Source organism: Phyllopteryx taeniolatus, chromosome 17 (assembly GCF_024500385.1).
Source record: "Phyllopteryx taeniolatus isolate TA_2022b chromosome 17, UOR_Ptae_1.2, whole genome shotgun sequence".
In the NCBI taxonomy this organism is placed as follows: Eukaryota; Metazoa; Chordata; class Actinopteri; order Syngnathiformes; family Syngnathidae; genus Phyllopteryx; species Phyllopteryx taeniolatus.
Window position 1 is genome coordinate 7,921,446 of NC_084518.1, and position 17,976 is coordinate 7,939,421.

Consider the following 17,976-nt stretch of genomic DNA (forward strand, 5'->3'; position numbering starts at 1 on the left):
TTCTCCAGGCACTCCGGTTTCCTCCCACATCCCAAAAACATGCATGGTAGGTTAATTGAAGACTCTTAATTGCCCTTAGGTGTGAATGTGAGTGCGAATGGTTGTTTGTTTATATGTGCCCTGCGATTGGCTGGCAACCAGTTCAGGGTGTACCCCGCCTCCTGCCCGATGATAGCTGGGATAGGCTCCAGCGCTCCCGCGACCGTTGTGAGGATAAGCGGCTCAGATAATGGATGGATGGATTTTTAAAAATCACATTTTATCATATCAGTTACTGAAATGTGACAGACAAATCAGTGCTCCATGCAAATAAAGAGAAATAAATTACTTCGGGCCTACTGCCAATATACTGGTAGTTGACAATAAGAAAATGGGTCCACTTGGGTTCATGTATATGTACAGAAATAAGGCAACTTTCAAGAGTTAGCCCAATTCCTTTATTTTTGCTTCGTATAATATGATTTGAGACAAAAGATCAACATTTCAGCTTTTATTTCCTAAATTATAGCCTTATCCATCCATCCATCATCCATCCATCCATCCATCCATCCACCCACCCTTATTAGGATAGCTTTAGCAGCGAAGCCCAGACTTTCAGTCTCACCCAGCTACTTTGTCTAGCTCTTCTAGGGGGACCGAGGCGTTCCTAGATCCAGTTGGGAGACATAGTCTCTTCAGCATGTCCTGGTCCTCCACAGGGCCTTCTCCCGGTGGGACATGCCTGGAACACCTCACCAGGGAGTCATCAAGGAGGAATTCTAACCAAATTCCCGAGCCACCTCATCTTTGCTCCTCTCAATGTGGAGGAGCAGCAGCTCTACTCTGATCCCCTCCCGGATGACCAAGCTTCTTACTATATCGCAGAGGGAGAGACTGGACACCTTGCAGAGGAAACTCATTTCGGCCACTTTTTTCAGTGATCTTGTTCTTTCGGCCACGGCCGATAGCTTGTTAACTACATGCAATATCATGCTGCCTGTGTGGTGTTAAGTTCCACATTCTTGAAAATACAGGGAGGGTAAGGAAGAAAAAGATCTGATATAAATTAACATTAACACAAGCCTTTTGATTCTTTGTGTTACTGAAAACCGGAATGAATGCATTGAGAAAGTATAATAAAATGATTTTGTCTGGACATGTTCTTTATAACTACACATAAAATAATTATGTAGAGCTCTCTGCATCAATCCTGCTATTTACATCCTTCCAGCTATGGAAATTAATTAGTCAAATTAGAACAGGCACTCTTGATTTTCCAATAGAAAATTATGTTGTAATGGTTAATCCGGAAGAAGGTAATGATCGGTACCAAATGAACTGGGAATACCTCTCATGGTCAAACAAGGTCAAAAATTGTAATAAACACACAAGGGTGAGTGGGAAAGCAGATGCTCAAAGGGAAGAAAGGTGAATGAAATTTACAACAGAAGAAGGGGAAAACAAGAATGGCAACAAGATAACAGCAGAAAACAGTCAAATCTATGCAATTTACCTGAAGATGAGATGAGTTTCCAGCTAACAGAAGGCTGTGGTTTACCATTGGCTTGGCACAGCACGGTGACATTGGCACCTTCATTAACCACAATGTCTCTTGACAGATTGATGATTTTTGGTGGTACTGTGAGAAGAAAAAATACATTTTACAGGTTTAAATGTTTAAACTGCAAATATGGGACTTGAGACGTACAATGCAGAGATGTATTTTCTACTGCAAAAATGTGAATTAATGTTAGTTATTCCCGTGTGTGTGCTTGTACAAATATAAAAGTAGATAACAGGCTGATTTTTGATTAATTTTTTTAAATTATCTGTTCTGAGTTACCTTTCCTTTTGAACAGGCAATAAAGCCTCCTGCTTCTTTGAGTCACCAAATCTGTTACGGTAAACAAACTATTTGATTGGCTCATGATGATGTGATCACAAGAACTACGATAATACTAACCCACATTTAAATGGTTTCAAACCTTAGATTCTGCTGTAATACATTTTTATTCGAAAAATAGCATTAGTCTATCCACTCTTCAGAAAAGTAAACAGGAGGGAGGCCTAAATGCTCCCAACTTTAAACACTATTATTTATCTAACCAATTACAATACCTCATCAAATGGTTGCACCACAATGAGGAGTATGATTCTTGGCTAGAATTGGAACAAATAGACTGCAACGACATTAAACTCCCAAAACTCCCATTTATTTCCATAGGTCTTAAATGCCATAAATGCTTCAAGAACCCAATAATCACATCCACCTTAACAGCTTGGCGGCAAAATTTAGAATCTACAGGATCTCATTTAGCTCCCAGTATGCTCTCCCCAATCTATCATAATCCAGATTTTGAAATTAATAATGGACCAACATGGAATTGACCACCTACAACAACTATTTAACAATAATGTTTTTAGGACATGTGATGAACTGTTCCAAGAATTTCAAATAACAGGCGGAAACTTTCTTCAATACAATAAATTAAAAGCAGCAATAAAAAAAAAAAAAAGAATATCAACACTCCAGAACACCCTCGAACTGCCAGAGTTTGTCAAGCAAATAGTGAAGCTTCTCCCGCAAAATAAAATAAATCTCTCAAAAGTTATAAATTAAATTAAATTAATTTCATGCACTAAATCAATGCACTTACCTATCACCAAATGGGAAGACCTTTCCATGTCCGCTGACCATAGCTACTGGATACAGATATGTAATAGTACGTTTAGAATGACAAAAAAAACAAATCTACAGTTTATACAATATAAAGTTCTCCATAATTCTCTTAAGTTCTCTAATAATAAGAGGCGCGGTCTATCTCCCTTTGTGGTCGCCGGGCCCACTCACTCTCTCTCTCCTGTGCATAAAAGGCCGAAGCCCCTTTGTTCGAGGCTCGCATCGTTTCTCAACTTGCCGAAGGAACTGGCGTATAGCCAGGGAACCCCACCTCCCACCACAAGGCGGAAGAGACACACTCAACGGAACGCGGTGGACAGAAGCACACCGCCGTGCCCCAAAATCACGCTTCAGTGTGTGTGAGGTAGCTTTGCGGGGAACAGATCTATTCAGAAGGAAGTGCGACGCGGGTTTTCTCTGAGACGTGACGAACACTGTCACCAAAGCACCACCCTACCCTTGTTTTTCTCCATTTTTCCCTTCCTTTATTCCTTCCTTCCTTTTTCACTTTTTACACCTCTTCCTTGACACGGCCCAGCCACCTGGGAGACCGACCACCCTGTCTAAATCCTGTTCTACGCAAGATAAGTGCAGCGTGCTGTTCCTAGGTACAAATTGGTGCGTATTTGGGTTAGAATAACGGTAATAGGAATTTCCAGCTTCCGCATAAACACTTGCACACTCTCACTTCCCATCAACATACCCAGTCCAACCTGCTTTACGAATGTTTACCTGTACTTTTTTTTTTTTTTTGTCTGCGTTGTTTCCCCGTAGTTTTTCCCTTTTACAACCCCAATTCCCATCATGTTGGGACATTGTGTTAAACATAAATAAAAACAGAATACAATGATTTGCAAATCATGTTCAACCTATATTTAATTGAATACACTAGAGACAAGATATTTAATGTTCAAACTGATAAACTTGATTGTTTTTAGCAAATATTCATTAACTTAGAATTTTATGGCTGCAATACGTTCCAAAAAGCTGGGATAGGTGGCAAAAAAGACTGAGAAAGTTGAGGAATGCTCATCAAAATCCTTTTTGGAACATCCCACAGGTGAACAGGCTAATTTGGAACAGGTGCGTGCCATGATTGGGTATAAAAGGAGCTTCCCTGAATTGCTCAGTCATTCACAAGCAAATATGGGGCGAGGTTCACCTCTTTGTGAACAGGTGTGTGAGAAAATAGTCTAACAGTTTAAGGACAATGTTCCTCAACATACAATTGCAAGAAATTTAGGAATTTCATCATCTACGGTCCATAATATCATCAAAAGGTTCAGAGAATCTGGAGAAATCACTGCATGTAAGCGGCAAGGCCGAAAACCAACATTGAATGCCCGTGACCTTTGATCTAACCAGGCGGCACTGCATCAAAAACCAACATCAATGTGTGAAAGGATATCACCACATGGGCTCAGGAACACTTCAGAAAACCAAAGTCACTAAATACAATTCAGCACTACATCCGTAAGTGCAACTTGATACACTACTATGCAAAGCAAAAGCCATTTATCAACAACACCCAGAAACGCCGCCGGCTTCTCTGGGCCCGAGCTCATCTAAGCTGGACTGATGCAAAGTGGAAAAGTGTTCTGTGGTCCACATTTCAAATTGTTTTTGGAAATTGTGGAAGTTGTGTCCTCCGGCCCAACGAGGAAAAGAACCAGCCGGACTGTTACGCAAAGTTCAAAAGCCAGCATCTGTGATGGTATGGAGGTGTGTTAGTGCCAATCGCATGGGTAACTTACACATCTGTGAAGGCACCATTAATGCTGAAAGGTACATACAGGTTTTGGAGAAACATATGCTGCCATCCAAGCAACGACTTTTTCATGGACGGCCCTGCTTATTTCAGCAAAAAAATGACAAACCACATTCTGCACGTGTTACAGCAGCGTGGCTTCGTAGTAAAAGAGATTGGCCTGCCTGCAGTCCAGACCTGTCTCCCATTGAAAATGTGTGGCGCATTATGAAGCGTAAAATACGACAACGTAGACCCAGGACTATTGAACAGCTGAAGCTGTACATCAAGTAAGAATGGGAAATAATTCCACCTACAAAGTTTCAACAAATTAGTGTCCTCAGTTCCCAAACGTTTATTGAATGTTGTTAAAAGAAAAGGTGATGTAACACAGTGGTAAACATGACCCTGCTTTTTTGGAACGTGTTGCAGCCATAAAATTAAAAGTTCATGATTATTTGCTAAAAACAATAAAGTTGATCAGTTTGAACATTAAATAGCTTGTCTTTGTAGTGTATTAAATTAAATATAGGTTGAACATGATTTGTAAATCATTGTATTCTGTTTTTATTTAAGTTTAACACGACATACCAACTTCATTGGAATTGGTGTTGTAGATTTAATTAAATTGTACATAAAATTCCAGTACAGTTCCGAAATGCAGCTTTGGTGGTCGCTGAAGCAAAAACTCGGGCATGAGAGGAGTTCGGTGAGGCCATGGAGAAAGACTTCCGGACGGCTTCGAGGAAATTCTGGTCCACCATCCGGCGTCTCAGGAGGGGGAAGCAGTGCACCATCAAGACTGTGTATAGTGGGGATGGGGCGCTGCTGACCTCGACTCGGGATGTTGTGAGCCGGTGGGGAGAATACTTCGAAGACCTCCTCAATTCCACCGACACGCCTTCCCATGAGGGAGCAGAGTCTGGGTTCTCTGAGGCGGGCACTCCTATCTCTGGGGTTAAGGTCACCGAGGTGGTTAAAAAGCTCCTCGGTGGAAAGGCCCCAGGGGTGGATGAGATTCGCCCGGAGTTCCTCAAGGCTCTGGATGTTGTAGGGCTGTCCTGGTTGACACGCCTCTGCAACATCGCGTGGACATCAGGGACAGTGCCTCTGGATTGGCAGACTGGGATGGTGGTCACTCTTTTGAAGAAGGGGGACCGGAGGGTGTCTTCCAACTACAGGGGGATCACACTCCTCAGCCTCCCTGGTAAGGTCTATTCACCAGGAGGAGACCCCAGGGACGACCCAGGACACGCTGGAGAGACTACATCCTTCGGCTGGCCTGGGAACGCCTCGGGATCCCCCTGGAAGAGATGGATGAAGTGGCTGGGGAGAGGGAAGTCTGGCCATCCCTGCTAAAGTTACTGCCCCCGCGACCCGACCTCGGATAAGCGGTAGAAAATGGATGGATAGATGGATGCAATTTCAGTACCTGTATCGTTTGTGTGTTTGAGTGCAACAAGAGACCTGGAATTGAGGACTCATTTCATTCCTGTAGCAACCTTCAGGTAATGAGACAGAGGTTTTTTTTGTCACTTAAAGTTTTACACATCTAAAAAGAGACGTGGTGCCCCTTTCCGAGACAAAAATAGTTTGATTATCACGTTGAACGTAAAATCAAAGCTAAACGCAGGCGTCCGTCTTATTTTTTTTCTCCTAAATGAATCATGTTTTATCCAAAACCAATATACGCTACAAGCTGATTTATATCAATATGTGCAATTCAACCATGTGAAATCCACACTATCTAACGTCACTTATGGGGCTCCCAAAGGGTCTGTATTAGGTCCAAAATTATTGATATATATAAAACCCTGAACCCTAATTTGCTCCCAGTGGCCCTGGCAGGGCCTTGCATGGCAGCAATCGCCCATTGGTGTATATATATATAAATTAGATCTGCAATGTCTCTAAAATATTCAAATATGTTTTATTTGCTGATGATATAACTCAACTGCTAAGGCAAAAACATGCAACAGGTCCAGTTGTGGAAAATGAACTAAAAACATCGAAAACTGATTTGATATACTGTAAATGCATTACTCCTAAACTTAAAGTTCATCATTTTTGGCACTAAACAAACAAAAATCTGAGTAAAATCACACTACATTCCATTGAGATAGAAAGAGTATATGATTATAAATTTCTTGAATTGATCATTGATGCCGAGCTTTGCTGGAAGTCACATTAAGATAATGTGAGAAAAAAAAGCTATACACTGTAAAATCAAGGATGTTCTGAATATGAAATCATTGGTCCTCACACTTACTTCCATACATATATTTTTAAGTTCAGGCAAAAAGCAAAAACAATCAATTGCGCTAAATATTGAGGATGCACAATAACTTTTTTTTTTCCACCGATACCAATAACTTCTCCAAACTGATACCGATAACTGATATAATTTCTTCATGGTTTACGTCAGGGATCTTCAACAATTTTCAGGCCAAGGACCCCCAAACAGATAGAAACCTGCACCCTGTACTTATGTATATAATTGTGTTTTATATTAAACTGTTTTTTTTCCATCCATCCATTTTCAACACCGCTTATCCTGGTTAGGGTCGCGGGGCGCTGGAGCCTATCCCAGCTGACTTGAAAAGGCGGATTACACCCTGAACTGGCTGGCATGGCACATACTGACACGGACAACAATTGACACTCACATTCACACCGTCACTGAGTGGTAACTGAGCCCACGCTGCCTGCACCAAAGTCAGGCGAGTGCACCACTACAACATCAGTGACTTAAACTGTTTTTATTTGTATAAATTTTCACAATACACACGTACAATGAGATTGAGATGAGATACCATATATACTGTAAATGTACCTTGTTATTGTGCAATCAATACTGAGATTGTCAAATAATACACAGGTTCAAATATTCATACATAAATATTTTTCATTTTAAACAATAAAGAACTGATAGTAATTCATGTTAATGTGTATACTTAGGTGTACTTGAAAATTGTGGCTCGGCAAAGAGTGCCCGGGGCGGGGGTGGTGGTATTGGTGCAGAGCGAAACTGCTCAACGCGTATCATTATTGAATATGCACTCACGCTGGCCTTGCTGAACGAGGAGGGCTGTTGTATGTTTTGATATTAGTTCCATCCATCCATCCATTTTCTGAGCCGCTTCTCCTCACTTGGGCCGCGGGCGTGCTGGAGCCTATCCCAGCTGTCATCAGGCAGGAGGCGGGGTACACCCTGAACTGGTTGCCATCCAATCACAGGGCACATAGAAACAAACAACCATCCGCACTCACATTCACACCTACGGGCAATTTAGAGTCTCCAATTAATGCATGTTTTTGGGATGTGGGAGGAAACCGGAGTGCTTGGAGAAAACCCACGCAGGCACGGGGAGAACATGCAAACTCCACACAGGCGGGGCCGGGGATTGAAGCCCGGTCCTCAGAAATGTGAGGCAGACGTTCTAACCAGTCGCCCACCCTGCCGCCCACAAATTGTGCTTTATTCTCAATCAGTACCTGCCACAGTTGGTGTTACTCAATTTGTTCTCTGTAGTTAAATTCTCCAACACACAGTCGAAAATTTAACATTGAGGAATTAGTCATAAAATCTCCTGGGGTAATGGAGAGAGTATTTGAAATACTGCATATTTTCCTCTTTTAAAACTGTCTGCCTTGAGAAATATGCTCAAGCTGTAACTGAATTATATTTTTTCTTCTTCATGCAAACTCCACACAGGCGGGGGCCGGGGATTGAACCCGGGTCCTCAGAACTGTGAGGCTGACGCTGTAACCAGTCGGCCATCGTGCCACCTATTATTAGTTCCAGTTTTAGATAATCTAATTGATTAATTGTCCAGTCAGCAAACATTAAAGAGGAATATGGATAGGAGCAGCGCTCTGTAGGGGTTACCTTTTAGCTTATTTGTTAGTCTCCCCAGACAACCGCATTTCCGCGCCCGATTAAGCTGCCTCCACTTGCTGCTGTGTACACTGCTACATGAGTCCGCTGTTTTGTAGGCCGCTTGGTCTTGCCGAGTTCTGTGCTCTGAGGGTACTAAACGCGGGTTTTGCAGTTACGAAGTCAAAGTCACTGGGTGATCACAATTTCAGCAAGTGCTGGCAATCATATGTTAATTTACTTTGGATATTGACTGTTTTTGATGTTGTAGGCAAAGAAGTTTGGTCAAAATATCCATGACTGTCCCAAGCCAATGCAACACCAGCCGCAGGCGACCAGTGTGCCACTGAATGAGACGGTTCGTTATCGGTCCAATTTTTTCGACATCTGACCTATCAGTGTGACGTCATTTTTTCCAATATTGGTCAGATAATTATCGTTCCCAATTGTTATTGTGCATCCCTACGAAAAACATATAACCATCAAATTAATTATTAAAGAGTTTAAATACAGTGGTGCCTTGAGGTACGAGTTTAATTCATCCTGTGACCATGCTGTTATCTCAAAACATATTTCTCCATTAAAATGAATGGAAAAGTAATGAATCGGTTCCAAATAGCCCCCCACCCCAAAAAGCCCCACAATTTATTTAAACGTTTAAAAAAAAAACAAGTAGCAATATATTGTAAAATATAGTCATAAAAATGTAATAGAAGAGAATGTAAAAAAAATTCACTGGTTTTATGAAGTGTAATCAAACCAAAAGACTCACACACAGATTTGATTTGAGTGCATGTGCATTTAAATGCGCTCCCTCTCTCTCTCTCTATCTATCTATCTATCTCTCTCTCTCTCTATCTATCTATCTATCTATCTATCTATCTATCTATCTATCTATCTATCTATCTATCTATCTATCTATCTATCTATCTATCTATCTATCTATCTATCTCTCTCTCCCTCTCTCCCCCGCTCTCTCTCTATCTCTCTATCTAAGAAAAGCAAGAAAGCAGGAAAACTCTCAACAAGACAATATTGTGTACAAACGCACAGTAACATTTGCAACCCACATGACCTTCAATTCTTTCAAAATATTAAGCAAGCCGTTCTGCTTTTGTGTGATTTCTCAACATACCATTTGCTTGAATGGCTTGCGTCTTTGCAGACGTACTGTATCTCCGTAACTCAGTGAAATGGGTCTCTGGTCCACAACTTCAAAATGTTTTAAACACTCTTAGCTTGGGTTTGTTTGTGTGTGTGTGTGCATGCGTCCGTGCGTGTGTGTGTGTGTGTGTGTGTGTGTGTGTGTGTGTGTGTGTAATTGTTAGTCAGTGTGGCTGGCTGTGGTCTTTTCCATTGTATGCTTGATGGCAGTTATGTTGTTGTTTCAAATACACGATGTGTCATTCTCCTTGTTTGATAGTTAAGTTTCAGAGTAAACTCCAACTGGTAGTGGCAATGTGCAGCCACTTTTTTTCAAAGAATAATTATATCAGCCAAAGTGCTGATTGTTGTCAAATGATTGGAGCCACCTGCCACCATACAACACTAATTTCTCAAGTTTGGGCTTCCAAATCAAAGCAAAATTCGTCTGATCAACGGCTCGTATCGCGAAAAACTCGTAAGTTGGGTCACTCGTATCTTGAGGCACCTATGTAATTTGAAATTCTATGACTTAGTTCAATTTCAAACTGCACAAAATGATGTACAAAGTCCATGATAATTTACTTTGCCAGAGTATTTAAAGCTGTTTGAAATCAGACAGCTATGATCTCAGGAGAAATGGTGTTCTCAAAAAGCACAAGACAAGAACAAAGATCTGTCTCTCTTTGAGGTGTTACTTTGTGGAATAACTACGACAATCACCTGAAAATGTGTTTCCCTTACACTTTTTAAAAGTATGTTTAAAAAAAAAAAAAAAAAAGATTCAGGCATAAACAAAAATGTAAAAGTATTGGACCTTTTTGTTAGTTTGACTGTTGGGACAAATTTGTGCAGAGCTTGTTTTTGAATGAATATGTCTAGGCGCGGCACGGTGGGCGACTCACAGTTCTGAGGACCGGGGTTAAAATCCCGACCCCGCCTGTGTGTATTTTGCATGTTCTCCCTGTGCCTGCATGGGTTTTCTCCGGGTACTCCGTTTTCCTCCCACATCCCAAAAACATGCATGGTAGGTTGATTGAAGACTCTAAATTGCCCTTAGGTGTGAATGTGTGCCCAAATGGTTGTTTGTTTCTATGTGCCCTGCGATTGACTGGCGACCGGTTCAGGGTGTACACCGCCTCTCGCCCAAAGATTGCTGGGATAGGCTCCAGCACGCCCACGACCCTAGTGAGGATAAGCAGAACGGAAGATGAATGATTGAATGAATTAATGTTTTCTTTGACTAATTTAATTTCACTCCGTCAGATGGTGAAATTTGCATTGTTGCTTTGAAGGAATTTTTTGCTGAACTGTTTTTTTTTTTCAGTAAAACTGGGCACAGGCATTATAAACTGTGGCTTCACCCAATGCTTTTTCAGTTGGCTTTATCCTTTGTTGGTTTGATGAAATGATTGACTGAAAGCTAATCAAATAAAATCTATCTATCAAATATTGAGAAAGCCCCTTTTTATTCTTGTGAAGAAGCAAAATACAAAATTAAGAATTGTAATATTAATAAGATTTTTTTCCAGGCTCTGTCAAAAGCCAGGATCAACAAGTAGTGTGTAAATTAGCCATTCAGAGGGGTTTGCTGAACAGATCATTGTTATTGACACCTTTTTGGGTATCTTAAGATCTTTTGTTACCTTGAACATGAACGTGGACTACATTGGTTGTAGGTCGCCTGCTGGTTTGGACAGCACAGACATACTGCCCCTCATCTGTCATCGCCACATTTTCAATCTTGATGGTAAACTCCTCTTGATTAAGTGTCACCAGACTCACCCTTGGATCCACAGACCATTTTTCATCCCCGGCATATAGTATACTTGACCGATTTAGCCAAGCTGTGTGTGTGACAATTTCCCCCTGTGTACACCTATGGAGGAAGAAAAAATATAATTCATTTACAGCTTGAGCATATTTCTCAAGGCAGACAGTTTTAAAAGAGGAAAATATGCAGTATTTCAAATACTCTCTCCATTACCCCAGGAGATTTTATGACTAATTCCTCAATGTTAAATGTTTGACTGTGTGTTGGAGAATTTAACTACAGAGAACAAATTGAGTAACACCAACTGTGGCAGGTACTGATTGAGAATAAAGCACAATTTGTGGGCGGCACGGTGGGCGACTGGTTAGAACGTCTGCCTCACATTTCTGAGGACCGGGCTTCAATCCCCGGCCCCGCCTGTGTGGAGTTTGCATGTTCTCCCCGTGCCTGCGTGGGTTTTCTCCGGGCACTCCGGTTTCCTCCCACATCCCAAAAACATGCATGTTAGGTCTATTGACAACTCTAAATTGCCTGTAGGTGTGTATGTGAGTGCGAATGGTTGTTTGTTTGTATGTGCCCTGCGATTGGCTGGCAACCGGTTTGGGGTGTACACCGCCTCCTCCCCGATGGTAGCTGGGATGGGCTCCAGCATGCCCACGACCCTAGTGAGGAGAAGCGGCTCAGAAAATGGATGGATGGATATATTTGTGTGTGTGTGCGTGTGTGTTTTAAAACCTGTCCTGTTCAGTTTCATGGCCATGCAGAATGGTGGAGCTGTATGCCTTTTGTGCTGGAAGAGTTTTGCTGTGGTACAGGGGAGTTTGAAATGCTCCCTCTGCTTATTTAAAAAAAAAAAAAATTCTGATACTGATTGAAAATGCAGCTGGACAGAAAAGAGTTTTAGGGGACAGACAGAGGGACAGAACGGACAAGGGGCATAGGGGTGCACACCACATCAGAACAATAGTCTAGAAATTTGACCATTACAAAAGTCGAATCGTACTCTTATATGTGGACAGGGGGGACACCCAGTGAGGAGATGGAACAACTAACCAATGGGACAAGATGAGCGAGGGCAGAAAAGGGCAGGGCAGGACATGATGCGGAAAATGAGTAAGGCAGTGCTACCGATGAGTGGTGCAGTGGGAGGCTTTTATAGTGTCTAAACACCTGTAAGAACTTGTGAGTTTATATCTTAATATAACCTCTGTTATTATTAGTGGTCCCAGCACAAGCATCCATCCATCCATCCATTATCTGAGCCACTTCTCCTCACTAGGGTCGCGGGCGTGCTGGAGCCTATCCCAGCTGTCATCGGGCAGGAGGCGGGGTACACCCTGAACTGGTTGCCAGCCAATCACAGGGAACATTGAAACAAACAACCATTCGCACTCACAGTCATGCCTACGGGCAATTTAGAGTCTCCAATTAATGCATGTTTTTGGGATGTGGGAGGAAACCGGAGTGCCCGGAGAAAACCCACGCAGGCACGGGGAGAACATGCAAACTCCACACAGGCGGGGACGGGGATTGAACCCCACACCTCAGAACTGTGAGGCTGACGCTCTAACCAGTCGGCCACCGTGCCGCCCAGCACAAGCAATTAAAGCCTATATAGTGTCTATGGGGCGGCACGGTGGACGACTACTTAGCACATTCACTCTCACAGTTTTAAGTTCAAATCCCGGCCCTGGCTGCTGTGGAGTTTGCATGTTTTCCCTGTGCCTGCGTGGGGTTTTTCCGCGTACTCCGGCTTCCTCCCACATCCCCAAAACATGCGTGGTAGGTTGATTGAAGACTCTAAATTTCCCGTAGGCGTGAATGTGAGTGCAAATGGTTGTTTGTTTATATGTGCCCTGCGATTGGCTGGTGACCAGTTCAGGGTGTACCCTGCCTCTCGTCTGCAGTTAGCTGGGATTGACTCTAGCATGCCTGGGACCCAAGTGAGGATAAGGGGTACAGAAAATTGATGGATGGATGGAGTGTCTATGGAACTTATTAGTGAATAAACACCATATATCACATCCATGTGAGTCAACTGGTGTACGGAGTTGCTGAGCCGACACATTGAGGAAGTGTGGGCCCGGCCCCGTCCACCCGCAATTAAAATTAAACTAATTTTACCTATTAAAGGGGCACCACATTACTTTTTATGTGGACAAAATTTTAGGGAACATGACGAGAAACCTTTTTATCAGTCTCGTAATCTGAAGGTTGCTACACTTTATAAAATGTTGAGTTCTAGATGACAGAGGCTTACTTAAACTCAGAACACACACAAAATACAACCGAGTGGAATTTTACAGTATATTTAATGACATCTACCAGGGATCTAGAGCAAAACACACAAAGGAGTCTAACTATCCATCCATTTTCTGAGCCGCTTCTCCTCGCTAGGGTCGCGGGCGTGCTGGAGCCTATCCCAGCTGTCATCGGGCAGGAGGCGGGGTACACCCTGAACTGGTTGCCAGCCAATCGCAGGGCACATAGAAACAAACAACCATTCGCACTCACAGTCATGCCTACGGGCAATTTAGAGTCTCCAATTAATGCATGTTTTTGGGATGTGGGAGGAAACCGGAGTGCCCGGAGAAAACCCACGCAGGCACGGGGAGAACATGCAAACTCCACACAGGCGGGGCCGGGGATTGAACCCGGGTCCTCAGAACTGTGAGGCTGATGCTCTAACCAGTCGTCCACCGTGCCGCCGAGTCTAACTAAAGAAAGAAAATAATAATAATGATTAAAAAGAAGGAAAATAGGTGTACGAAAAGGGAAATAGAACATCGTGTGTTGGACTAAAGTTGGGAACGTGAGCGTTTGCTGCATCCAGTGTGGACGCGCGCGTGAGAGAGAGAGAGAGAGAGAGAGAGAGAGAGAGAACAAAGTTGAGATTTTGTCTGAAGCTAGTTATTTTCCCGCAATTATTACGCACTAATATTGTACAGTCTGGCAAAGGTTTTGTCGCGTCTACTCACGACCGCAGGCTCAAGCTGGTGGGTGGTGGTCTCTCTCTGGAAGTGGCTCCGGAAGCAAGGTGACAGATTTGATTGCAGAAGAAAAAGATGTTTAAAAATAAAGCAAAACAAAAAAGGTGGAAGAAGACAAATGGTTGGTCGTCACACCTCATAGGGGGAAATGACCATGTCTCTTCCTGCCTTTTTTTGTGGCTCGCTGGCAATTTCAGAGCGATCAAGCTTGGCTGGAAGTGTACCTGGTACGTTTGTAGTAGCTGCTCTGATCGCCTAGCCGTGGTCCACATTGAGGCTCGGAAGCCGAGTCTTCATCCCCAAAGCTCGCGGTTACCGAGCCGTGTGCTCAAACAAAAGAGGGGCCGGGGTGGCCTGTGGCTGCCCCGTGGCTGGGAAGCTAAGAATCCAGCCAAAAACACAAGAGGAAAAAACACAAGACCGAGAAAACACACGCGCGCCACGGTTAAGTACCCCAGGGCCGTGTCGAAGGGGGACGGAGAAGACCACACCCATCAGCTTGAATCTTGTCTCCAAATTTGATAAAATGGGTGTAAAATCATATGTTAATATAAAATAACCTCAACTTGGCACTCTCTTTACTCACAGGTCAAGCACATGGAATGTTTATACTTTAGGTTTGGCAAATCAACTGCTTATGATTCAAAACACATTTCATGCTGCTGGGAGTCAAATCAAGACAAACAATTCTCAAAATCTCACAGCTGCGTTTGTAAAATTGACACAATGACACAGACATCAAGGCATACATTTGGAATAATTCTGCAAAGTTCATGAAATATCAAAACAGACATTTTTCCTTGGTTAAACACCAAATGAGAGTCTGCCCAGGTCGACTTTTCAGTTCCTCTCGACTCCTGTGGGTGGCGCATTGCACTCATGTTTGGATATTAAGCAAATACCGGTACTTTGTTGCTGTATTTGCATCCCATCGTCGATTGGACCCTTTTGGCCTGTTGTGATTTCAAACGAAGAAAGGACTTTTGGGTGACTGTAAACCAAGATTTCGAGGGGACCTGCAAATTACTTTAGGGTCCAAAGCATCTTGTTGTGGGAGTCTCACAGCAGGGCGGCTTCAAAGGCTGCAGTTTATCAAACCGTGGGGAGCCACTGTGTCACCTCAGTTTGCGGGGAGGATGCCCGCTACAACATATAACTGTGTGTTGAGTAAGCGAGTTTGATTCTCCACTCTCAATGCAAATCGAGTAATCATTACACGACATGTCAGGATGACAGGGACAATTGTGTTGCCACGTCTGACATTTGTAACAAAACAAACCGCATGAAAAATGCTTAAAAATTAATCAATTTGTTTTTTTGCTCATGCCCAAAAGTCTGGAGTTGAGGGGCGGGACCATCGCAGAATATATATTCAATATAGCGGGCACTCTACTCTTGTGCAATTTGCACATTGCACCAGGGGCATGCAGAGGGGGGGGGGAACTTTAGGTGCCAGGACACATGCCCTTTTGCCCTTGATGCCCAAGGTGATCATTTGTCAGCTTTTTTGTGTGCAAGAGTGTGTGTAAGCCTGTCTGGGCCCTTTCATCAATAAAATGTCATGTAACCATGTTGAAAAAAGCCAAGTTATACTTTATTCAGAAATTCTGTCTGTAAAAGTTATGAACCGAATCGGTGACAAAGGACAGCCTTGGCGGAGTCCAACTGTCACCGGAAACGAGTCCGACTTACTGCCACCAATACGGACCAAACTCTGACACCGATGACTCAAGGGACCGAATAGCCCCTATCAGGAAGTTCGATACCCCATACTCCCAGTGGGACTCCCCGAGGGACACGGTCAAACGTCTTCTCCAGGTCCACAAAACACATGTAGACTGGTTGGGCGAACTCCCATGCACCCTCAAGGACCCTGCCGATTCCACGGCCAGGACGAAAACCACACTGCTCCTACTGAATCTGAGATTCGACTTCCCGATGGACCCTCCTCTCCAGCACCCCTAAATAGACCTTACCGGTGAGGCTGAAGTGTGTGATCCCCCTGTAGTTGGAACACACCAACCACCACCCCAGTTTGCCAATCCAGAGCCACTGTCCCCGATGTCCACGCAATGTTGCTGAGGTGTGCCAACCAGGACAGCCCCACAACATCCAGAGCCTTTAGGAACTCCGGGCGAATCTCATCCACCCATCGGCTTGCAACCGAGGAGCTTTTTAACCACCTCGGTGATCTCAAACCCAGAGATAGGAGAGCCCGCCTCAGAGACCCCAGACTTCCTCATGGGAAGACGTGTCGGTGGAATTGAGGAGGTTTACATTAAAAAATAAAATACATTTAAGACATCAAATACAATCCAACGTATTAGAATGAATGAGAGTATCTTATCAACTGATGGCAAAAATATTAAATGGTAAATGGTCTGCACTTATATAGCCCTTTATCTACACCATTCATACACCAATGGGTGACTGCTGCCATGCAAGATGCTGCCAGGCCCACTGGGAGCAATTTAGGATTCAGTGTCTTGCCCAAGGACACTTCGACATGCAGACAGTCGTAGCCAGGATTTGAACCAGTGACCTTTCGGTCACCGGACAACCTGCTCTACCTACTGAGTCACAGCCGAACTTAACCCTTGAATGCACAACCTACCAATACCTACACTCTTCCACGAGTGGGGTCAAAAATGAGCCCAATTAAAATCAATGCATTTTTGCAATAAACTGGGTTGTTATTCTTCAAAATCTTTAAAATTGAAGAGAATTTTTTCATATTCCAGGCATTCCTCATAAAACATGTTTGTGACATGAGGCCATTCGCATTTTTATTTATCTTTTCATTCATTGCAGTTTTTGTATCACTAGTCCACTCTTCTACAAGTGGGGTCAAAAATTACCCCAGTTAAAATCAATGCGTTTTTGAAAGACATTTCTCCCATTTTGGTTAAGATGATGTATTTTGCTCAAAATCATTTCATTTTTGACATTCATTCATTCATATTTTAGCACTTAACAATCAGGTCAATCAGGTGTCAAAACATGTTTGTGGGCCCTATGTCTGGAGGACGAACAGAGAACATTCAACAGGTCTGGAGACCATAACACTGTCCACGAATATGGACACACACAAACATCTTATCTCCTCTCACTGTGTGCAGCTGTCACAAACTACCTGCTTCTGGCTGTGACCATTGCACACAGGGGTACTGCATTTCCAACAGCAATCAGTGGCTATCTTTGTTTCTTGGACACAACTGGCACATCTTTTTCTGCTGGCCCTGTGTGCTTCTTTCCTGTGGCCGGATCGCAGCTGTTTTTGTAACTCCACACCTTCCGATTGCTTCAGTGATGGAGGGTGGTAGGGACAGGGTACCTTCCAGTCGACTTTTCATGTGAGGTGGCCCAAGCTCCTTTGAGAGCTCTGTGAGTGTTAAATATATTCTAGAAGTTATCATTTATTTGCTTAGCTTGGATTAGTATTATGGACGATTTTAGATGTCTCGCCTTCGAAAAGATGACTCAGCATCATCCGATGGAAGGGCGCCTGGACCAAGGACGTGATCGGATGTGGTCGGGGACGTGACAGGTGTTGGTCCAATGTTTTGTGTTGTGTCTTATTGTTTAGAACATTATGTCTGGGAAAAACCCTCCTATTTTCAAATAAATGCAGGAGCGACGGGAGAGATTGTTTAGAGCGTGTTGAGAGGCTGTGATCTGAACAATCTCCCATACGCCCTCCTCATGAGAAAAAGAAACCAGTGTCTTCATTCCTTTTGTGTCTATTTTTTATAATGTTGGGTAAGATAAATCCAACATTAAATTGGT

At 43.2% G+C, this 17,976-nt stretch overlaps 1 protein-coding gene across 12 annotated transcripts in view; it reads right to left on the bottom strand.

Moving 5' to 3' along the window:
• LOC133466968 (opioid-binding protein/cell adhesion molecule homolog) overlaps positions 1–17,976 on the bottom strand; it is a 189,243-nt gene that overhangs the window by 30,047 nt on the left and 141,220 nt on the right. For 11 of the 12 annotated variants that reach the window (XR_009785091.1, XM_061751258.1, XM_061751260.1 and 8 more), the window contains 2 exons: positions 11,073–11,305; positions 1,493–1,618 (listed from right to left, as the gene is read on the bottom strand). Coding sequence is in view for 11 of the 12 variants with exons in the window: in XM_061751258.1 (XP_061607242.1) it covers positions 1,493–1,618; positions 11,073–11,305 (359 nt within the window). In the remaining variant the exon portion in view is untranslated. Of the gene's footprint in view, positions 1–1,492; positions 1,619–11,072; positions 11,306–14,178; positions 16,412–17,976 lie in introns of those variants that run through there. The other variant, XM_061751263.1, reaches the window with a different exon arrangement.